Below are 9,392 nucleotides of genomic sequence, written 5' to 3' on the forward strand. Positions count from 1 at the left end.
AGGTTCTGGGTCCTCCGGGGCATTGAGCCAAGTAAGACTCTGGCTGCTAGCCTATCTGGTCCACTACGGGGGTGAGGCGCTGCCCCTGGAAGTAGGGCAAGTGGAGGCGCACTTGCTGGGAATCCTGTCTGCTGGCCAGGGGGGACTTGCTTTTCAGAAGGGGCTTACAGGCAGCCAGGCGGGGCAGCTCACGCCTGTCATCCCAGAACTTTTCGAGGCCGAGGCAGGCGGATCACGAGGTCAGGAGATGGAGACCATCCTGGCTAACACGGTGAAACCCCGTCTCTACTAAAAATACAAAAGATTAGTTGGACGTGGTGGCACACGCCTGTAATCGCAGCTACTCAGGAGGCTGAGGCAGGAGAATCGCTTGAACCCGGGAGGCAGAGGGTGCAGTGAGCTGAGATCGTGCCATTGCACTTAAGCCTGGGCGACAGAGCGAGACTCCCTCTAAAAGTAAAAATAAAAAAGCCCGGGCATGGTGGCTCATGCCTGTAATCCCAGCACTTTGGGAGGCCGAGACAGGCGGATCACGAGGTCAGGAGATCAAGACCATCCTGGCTAACACGGTGAAATCCCATCTCTACTAAAAATACAAAAAAATTAGCCGGGCGTGGTGGCGGGCGCCTGTAGTCCCAGCTATTTGGGAGGCTGAGGCGGGAGAATGGCGTGAACCCAGGAGGTGGAGGTTGCAGCGAGTAGAGATCGCGCCAGTGGACTCCAGCCCGGGCGACACAGCGAGACTCCGTCTCAAAAAAAAAAAAAAAAAAACCAAAAAAACCAAACTGGGGCTTACAGGTTCTGAAGGTGGTGTTGGGTGTTACTTGGGGCTTTCCACACTGTGTGAAGGTGACTGGGGCTTGGCTGCAGGCCTCTGAGCCCCGCTCCACCTGCGCCCACGGGCATACTCATAGAAGATGTGCACACTCATGCAGGGTCCACAGACAGGCACACAGAGTCCTATGCCCTGTGCAGCACAGGGGACTCCTGGGCCTGTGTCCAGCCCCCTTGCTTCTGATGAACATGCTCCTGGTGCCTCCAGTCCGTGGAGACCATCGACAGGGCATGGCTGGACAGACCTGGCCAAAGGGGACTCACTTGGGGCTGATTGAATGCTGCTCTGCCCTTCCCACAGGGCCGGAAGACTTCCGTGCCCAAAGGCCTGGCGTAGGGCTATGAAACCAGAGGAGGTGGGGCTGGGGGAGGGCACGGAGAGCCCTGTTCTGTGGGACCCTCCTCTCGTCCCATTCAGATCTATCCTGGAGAGAGAGAGGCAGGGGACTACCGGCCTGGAAGAAGGATTACTACTTTTTTTTTCTTTTTTGGAGATAGAGTCTAGCTCTGTCACCCAGGCTGGAGTGCAATGGCGCGATCTTGGCTCACTGCAGCTTCTGCCTCCCAGGTTCAAGCAATTCTCCTGCCTCAGCCTCCCAAAGTGCTGGGATTACAGGTGTGAGCCACTGCGCCCAGCCGGATTGCTACATTGTTATACACTGAGCTGGGCCAGGCTGTTAGGCAAGAGGCAGTTTGCAGGGCCGTTATTCATGGGGGTCCAGGAGAGAAGAGGAAACAGTAGCAAGTCGCCTTCTCTCTGTGCTGATTCCTTCAGGAAGACCCGACAGAGAGGAGTGAGGGTGGCTGGAAGCAGGCTGGGGGCCACCCCTCTGCAGGAGAGGGTCTGGCTCCTCTGGCAAACCCTGCAGCCCCAGGCAGGCTCCCAGTAGGCATGGGACTGAAGACAGTGGGGAAGCGTGCTTCCGGACGCTGGGAATCTGGTCTGCCTTGGCAAATCCCGAGAAGCCCCACAGCCGTTCTCCGTCACAGCGTCCCTGGGTCACCAGGAACAAGATCCTGGGTTCAGCAAGCCGGGCCTGCTTGCCACCGTGAGGCCAGTGATGCCTTTCCGCTCCAGCCTTGTCTGCAGGGAAGACGGAATTACGAGGTAGGTCCTCAAGTCCCCCAGGGTGGGAGCAGCTTCTGGGCACCCCTTCTTCTGTGGCCACTGCCGCACGTTCTCTGGGTCTTTATCGTAAAGAACATTCACCAAGCACTTAGGAACAGGGAGGTGGGGGCGAGTGCCAACTTTAATACAGTAGGGAAGTGAGGATCACAGGATTACAGGGCCTGGATTTCTGCTAAGGTCACCTGCTAGGAGGGGGCAGAGCTGGCTTTTTTTTTTTTTTTTTTTCCCCAGATTTGGGCCTAGGCTGGAGTGCAGTGGTGCAATCATAGTTCTCTGCAGCCTTGACCTCCTGGGCTCAAGAGATCCTCCCACCTCAGCCTCTTAAGTAGCTGGGACCACAGGTGTGCACCACCATGCCTGGCCAATTGAAACAGTTTTTTTGTAGAGATGGGATCTCCCTGTGTTGCCCAAGCAGGCATCAAACTCCTGGGCTCAAGTGATCCTCCTACCTCAACTTCCCAAAGTGCTGGAATTACGAGCGTGAGCCACCATGTCCAGCCACAGAGCTGGCCTTGAACCAGCCTTGAGGCCCCTACGGCCCTTGCTGTTAGCCTTGCCCCATCCTAGCAAGGGGCTCCTGCTCCACCTCGGTCCCCACCCGGGTGATCTGGGAACAGTGGGCCCTTGGGAAGGGTAGGATGGGCGGCTGGCCTCTCTGACGGGCCCCTCCCTGGGAAGGGAACCACATCCTTTATGAGCTCGGGCAAATCAGGCATCTGAAGTGGAAAAACCCCACACAAATCAAGGACAGCTGGGCCCACCCTCTGGCTGCAGCCCCCTCCCCTCGCTCCCCTCCCAGGAATCCTGACAGGAGGCGCAGACTGGGGCAGAGCCGGGTCTCGGGGATGAAGGGTGTGGTTCTCAGGGAGGGAGTTCCTGGAGCTCCTCCTCGCTGTGTGAAATCTACCCCAGCTGTCCCTGGTGGAGGACCGGGCCGCTAATCACTTTCCAGAGTGGGGCGGAGGCTCACAGGCCCTGCCCTTGCCTGTGAGGGCCCAGGCTGGGGGTGCCCACCCTGGGGAGGGGACAGATAGGGAAAGAGGTGGAGAGGGGTGTCGGGGAGTGACACACACACACACACACACACAGAGTCACTCAACAAACATGAGCTGTCACCCTGGTCAGGCGTGGAGCCAGGAAAGGGATGAAGACTGACCCCGTCTCTGCCCTTGTACAGGTCATGGGTAGGTGGAGACAGAAATCAAAATCACCCACAAAGAAATAGTTACAGACTGTGAAAGGGGCACAGATGTAGCCAGGATGCTACATCCTGGATGTGAGGCAGGGCAGAGCCTTCCTCCCAGCCCGGCCTTGCTCCCCAGGACTCCCTGCCTCTTCCCCTCTCCATCCCCTCCTACTCTGGCCCTCCTTGTCGCCTCTCCAAGGGACAATATTTACGGGGCCCAGCAGCTGGGGCAGCACAGCCCATCTCCCTTCCCAGATCCTCTCTTCCCAGTCACTATGTCAGGCTGACCGTCCGCATGTTCGACAGCTGGAGGGTGGACAGACCATCTGCCTGGCTGTCCGGCTTATACAGGGGTCAAGATGAGCTCGGGCAGTGTGGACCCTTAAAACCCCTGGGACCTTGGGAGGTCCGGCTAGGCAGAAGGAACTTGTTGATGTCTGTTTATTGGCAGAGGAGGACATTCAGAAAGAGAACAGGAGGCGAGGGACCGTCTCAGGGTGTGGGGACAGCCCCCACCCTTTGTCCCTACAGTCTGGTTGCTCAGGTGTCCTGGGACAGAGGGAAAGAAGTTACTGTGTGTGTGAGGAGCATGGAGAAGTTCCTGAAATTATCAGATTTAACCTTCATAAGGCACTCAACACAGAGTCACCATATGGTTGAGCAATTCCGCTCCTAGGTCTATTCCCTGGAGACATGAAACATATGTCCATCAAAACTATATACCTGAATGTTCATGGCAGCATTATTCATAAGAACCCCACAGTGGAAACAACCTAGATATCCATCAACAAATGAGGGAATCAACAAAAGGTGGTCCATCCATACGATGGAGCATTACTCAGCCATGAAGAGGAATGAGGCACTGGCACATGCCACAATGTGGATGAACCTGGAGAACATGATGAGTGAGAGACGCCAGACACAAAAAGATGAACATTGTATGATTCTCTTTCTTTTTTTTTTCTTTTTAGAGATGGGGTCTCACTCTGTCTCCCCAGCTGGAGTGCAATGGTGCAATTTCAGCTCACTGCAACCTCTGCCTCCTGGGTTCAAGGGATTCTTGTGCCTCAGCCTCCCGAGTAGCTGGGACTACAGGTGTGCATCACCACACCTGGCTAATTTATTATTATTATTATTTGAGATGGAGTTGTGCTCTTATTGCCCAGGCTGGAGTGCAATCGGGTGATCTCGGCTCACCATAGCCTCTGCCTCCCGGGTTCAAGCCATTCTCCTTCCTCAGCGTCCCAAGTAGCTGAGACTACAGGCATGCACCACCACACCCGGCTAATTTTTTGTATTTTTAGTAGAGACAGGGTTTCTCCATGTTGATCAGGCTGGTCTCGAACTCCCAACCTCAGGTGATCTGCCCACTTCGGCCTCCCAAAGTGCTGGGATTACAGGCGTGAGCTATGGCGCCTGGCTCACACCTGGCTAATTTATGTATTTTTGGTAGAGACAGGGTTTCACCGTGTTGGCCAGGCTGGTCTCGAACTCCTGACCTGAAGTGATCCACCCGTCTTGGCCTCCCAAAGTGCTGGGATTATAGGCATGAGCCACTGTGCCTGGCCATATTTCTTTCTTTCTTTTTTTTTTTTTTAGGGATGGGATCTCACTCTGTTGCCCAGGCTGGAATGCAGTGGTATGATCACGGCTCACTGCAGCCTCGAACTCCTGGGCTCGAGCGATCTTCCCTCCTCAGCCTCCTGAGTAAGCTAGAACTACAGGTGCATACCATCACACTTGATTAGTTTGGAAATTTTCTGTAGAGACTGGTACTCCCTATGTTGCCCAAGCTGGTTTTGAATTCCTCGCCTCTAGTGAACCTCTTGCCTCAGCCTTCCAAAGTGCCGGGACTACTGGTGTGCGCCACTGTGCCTGGCTAAATTTCAAATATTTTGTACAGATGGGGTTCTTACTTTGTTGCCCAGTCTTGAACTCCTGGCTTCAAGCAATGATTCTCTTTCTGTGAAATGTCCAGAATAGGCAAACCCATAGAGACAGAAAGTAGATTTGTGGTTGCCAGGGGCTGGGGGAAGGGGAGAATAGCGCATCATTGCTAATGGACACAGGATTTCTTTTTGGGGTGATAGAAATGTTCTAAAATTGATTGTGTTGACGATTGCACAACGATGAATATACTGAAAACCATTGATTTGCACGTGGCAAATGGCTGGATTGCATGGGGTGTGAATTACATCACAGTAAAGCTGTTACTCTTCAGAGACTCTTGAGGGTCATGACTGAGGTCTTCATTTTACGAAGAAGGGTCTGGTGGCACAGAAAGAGAACATTGTATGATTCTCTTTCTTTTTTTTCTTATTAGAGATGGGGTCTCACTCTGTCTCCCCAGCTGCAGTGCAATGGTGCAATTTCAGCTCACTGCAACCTCTGCCTCCCAGGTTCAAGGGATTCTTGTGCCTCAGCCTCCCAAGTAGCTGGGACTACAGGTGTGCACCCCCACAGGTGTCTAATTTAGTGCAGCCGAGTGCCAGATAGAGGGAGGGGTCAGCTTCTAGGAGAACCCTCCCAGCCGACTCCTTGTCCTTGCATCTCTCCCTTCCTGCCCCCAGTCCATTCCACATCCTGCTGGTCAGTTCCTCCTGACAAGTCCTTCTGCTCTCAGCAGGGACTAAGGATGAAGCATCCGGCAGGGGGACGGCAGCAGAAAGGCCAGGAGATGGAAATGACCATACAGGGCTGGGCAGGGGGCTGGAGGAGCCACCAAGAACCCAGCGCTGGAATTTCAAATCCTGAGTGGGGACTGCTGAGATCATGGGGACGGCTGAGACCATGGGGACTCCTGAGACGGTGGGGATGGCTGAGATCGTGGAGACTCCTGAGACCATGGGGATGGCTGAGACCGTGAGGACTGCTGAGACCGTGGGGACTGCTGAGACCGTGGGGACTGCTGAGACCGTAGGGATGGCTGAGACTGTGGGGGCTGCTGAGACTGTGGGGGTGGCTGAGACCGTGGGGACTCCTGAGACTGTGGGGACTCTGAGACTGTGGGAACTCCTGAGACCATGGGGATGACTGAGACCGTGGGGACTCCTGAGACCGTGGGGACTCCTGAGACCATGGGGACAGCTGAGACTGTGGGGACTGCTGAGACTGTGGGGAATGTTGAGACAGTGGGGGCTGCTGAGACCAGGGGACTCCTGAGACTGTGGGGATGGCTGAGACTATGGGGGCTGCTGAGACTGTGGGGACGGCTGAGACCGTGGGGACTGCTGAGACCGTAGGGATTGTTGAGACCATGGGGACGGCTGAGACCGTGGGGACTGCTGAGACCGTAGGGATTGTTGAGACCGTGGGGACGACTGAGACCATGGGGGCTGCTGAGACCATGGGGACTCCTGAGACCGTGGGGATGGCTGAGACTATGGGGGCTGCTGAGACTGTGGGGACGGCTGAGACCGTGAGGACTCCTGAGACCGTGGGGATGGCTGAGACCGTGGGGTGGGTGCTGCAGGGTGGGACCCCTGCCCCCACCCCGAGCCAGCCCGTTGGGAACAATGCCATTTCAAGCTAGACCAGAAGAAGAACTTCCTGTGGCCCAGCATGAGCCAGCGTGCTCTCCTCACAGCGTGCCCGCTGCCCGCCCATGGGGCTGCTGGGGAGGCTTGCCCAGACGAGCAGGTGCAGCCCGCATGTCTGGGGCCCAGGCTGGGGGACTGGTCAGTTGTCTTCACCCCGTCAGCCCCGTGTGGCCACCTCTGGCCAGGGCTGCTGCTGGGTAGGAGCTCCGGAACGTCTGTGGGTGGTGGAGGCCCTCTACCTCTTGAGGCAGCCCGGCTGCTGGGACTTGTCCAGATGCTGTCAGGGCAGGAACATCTCATTAATGAGCAGAGTCCAGGACAGGGGTTGCAAGCCCTTGGGTGGGAAGAGGCTGGGCCTCTGCGGGGAGCCTCTGCCAGCCTGGCGCCAGCCCTGTGGCCAGGAAGGCTGAGGCAGAGGCGGAGAGAGGACCCGGGTCTCATGCCACCTTTGCCTTGGGATGGGGCAAGTTGCTCACCCTCTCTGAGCCCGGCTCGCCTCCCCTGCCTTCCCTGCAGGCTGTTGCTGGGCGTTGCGGGTGTGGAGTTCCCGCAGTGTCCAGTGCCCCACAGATCCCAGCCGGGAGGCCCCGAATCTCACGCCCCTCAGAGGCAGCCCCTGGGGAGGTCCTGAGCTCTTTCTCTTCCCCAGCACAGGGCTCTCTGAGTCCTTCACACCTCCAGTGGGGTCCACTTTGCACCTTCTGAAATGCATCACTGATGTCTCAGGGGAGTGCCAGGTGGACTAAGGTTGGGCAGATGGGGTGACTTAGTAGACAGTATGTCTCAGGCCTGAATTCACTTCACCACTGGGCCCCTGGGAGGGAAGCCTGTTTTCTCTGAGCCTGTTGCCTCCATTCTAAAACAGTAACCAGAGGTGACTTGACCTCTCAGCCGGGCTGTGACCCTGATGTGTGGCAAGGCTGACTGTCAGCTGGGAGTGCAGGATGCACGCCATTCCCGGCCGCAGACTCCCCCCACACGTTCTGGGACCCCTCTCTGCATACTAGGGTGCTGGCCTGGCCTCCTTCTCCCTTGGCAGGTCGAGTGCCGGAATCGACGCGCTTCCTCGGTCCCCTTGGCCTGGCGATGAGGCTCCGGTTCCTGCAGGCCAAGGCTCGGCCTATGCACCTGCCGCGCACGTCCCGGAGTTGGGGCGGCAGAGGGAATCGGCCTTCAAACAGAGGGTCCCCAGGCCCGCGCGCCGCCCTGTCCCTGCCCTGCGTCCCGAACCGCCACCGCCGCCGCATCCTCCCCGCGCAGGGGTGAAGACGCCGGAGTCAAGCGAGCCGGGGCCCGGGATTTCGGAGCAGGAGCATCCTGGTTGTCCCAGCAGTTCGAGTCGCGCCCGGGTGGTGGCGGTTGCCGGCGGGTCCCAGCCCAGGCAGTGGCCTCGGAGCGGGAGTGGGGAGGATGGGAGGGGAAGCGGGAAGGGGGAGGGCGTCCCGACTCCGCCCCCGGCCCCGGCCCCGCCTCGCGCCCGCTCCCAGGCTGCGGGACGGCGGGGTGCAGAGCAGAAGCCAGGCACCCACGGGCTGGGCGGCACGCGGGCCGAGATGCGCGCCCGCCTGCCGCCCCCGCTCCCGGGCTTGGGAGCGGCGCGACCCCATGGCAGGTAGCAGCGGCCTGGGCGGCGGGGCCGGGCAAGGGGCCGCTCTGCGGGCGTCCCGCGCGCCGCTGCTGCTCGTGGCCCTCGTGCTCGGCGCCTACTGCCTCCGCGTCCTCCCCGGCCGCTGCCCGCCGGCCGCCCGCACCCTCGCACCGGCCCCCTCGCCCTCCGAGCCGTCCAGCTCGGTCCGCCGCCCGGGAGCACCTGACCTGCCCGTGGCCAGCGGTCCCGGCCGCCGGCGCTTCCCACAGGCGCTCATCGTGGGCGTGAAGAAGGGCGGCACGCGCGCCCTGCTGGAGTTCCTGCGGCTGCATCCCGACGTCCGCGCGCTCGGCTCTGAGCCCCACTTCTTTGACAGGTGCTACGAGCGTGGCCTCGCCTGGTACCGGTGAGCACCCTGGCCTGTCCGCCCTGACCGGCAGCTTCCCGGGGAGGGCATCGTGCGCCCCGGGGAGCAGCGGGGCGAGGTTTCCGGGCAGTGGGGTTGGGACCGCCCTGTGGGGGGCCCAGGCCTGAGCTGGGGTCGTGGCTCCGGAAGAAGGAATGATACCTAGTTAGGATTCCCTGAAACTTTGAAAACTTTGGGGAAAGCCCTGGTTCCGTTCGCTCTGCTGAGGGACCCAGTAGGACTGGGGGAGGCGGTGCCGTCCCAGCCCGGAGGTCGTTTCCAGCCCGTGGGATTACCTGGCAGCGTTAGAAATGCCTCTCCCGCCCTGTCACTCTGGGCAAGGAGGTGTGACTCTCTGACCGCTGGTCAGGTGCTGTAGAAAGGGGCCTCTAGGCCGGGCGCGGTGGCTCACGCCTGTAATCCCAGCACTTTGGGAGGCCGAGGCGGGCGGATCACGAGGTCAGGAGATCGAGACCATCCTGGCTAACATGGTGAAACCCCGTCTCTACTAAAAATGCAAAAAATTAGCCGGGCGAAGCGGCGGGCGCCTGTAGTCCCAGCTACTCGGGAGGCTGAGGCAGGAGAATGGCGTGAACCCGGGAGGCGGAGCTTGCAGTGAGCCGAGATCGCGCCACCGCACTCCAGCCTGGGCGACTAAGCGAGACTGTCTCAAAAAAAAAAAAAAAAAAAAAAAAAACAGCCAGGCGGGG

The 9,392-nt window shown here is 58.9% G+C and overlaps 1 protein-coding gene across 1 annotated transcript in view; it reads left to right on the forward strand.

The window, feature by feature from the left end:
* Positions 1–8,293: 8,293 nt before the first annotated feature.
* Positions 8,294–9,392, forward strand: part of HS3ST6 (heparan sulfate-glucosamine 3-sulfotransferase 6) — a 7,268-nt gene continuing 6,169 nt past the window's right edge. The window contains exon 1 of the mRNA XM_025369747.1: positions 8,294–8,682. Coding sequence (XP_025225532.1) covers positions 8,294–8,682 — 389 coding nt within the window. The remainder of the gene's footprint in view (positions 8,683–9,392) is intronic.

The sequence above is a fragment of the Theropithecus gelada genome, chromosome 20 (assembly GCF_003255815.1).
Source record: "Theropithecus gelada isolate Dixy chromosome 20, Tgel_1.0, whole genome shotgun sequence".
Taxonomy (NCBI): Eukaryota; Metazoa; Chordata; class Mammalia; order Primates; family Cercopithecidae; genus Theropithecus; species Theropithecus gelada.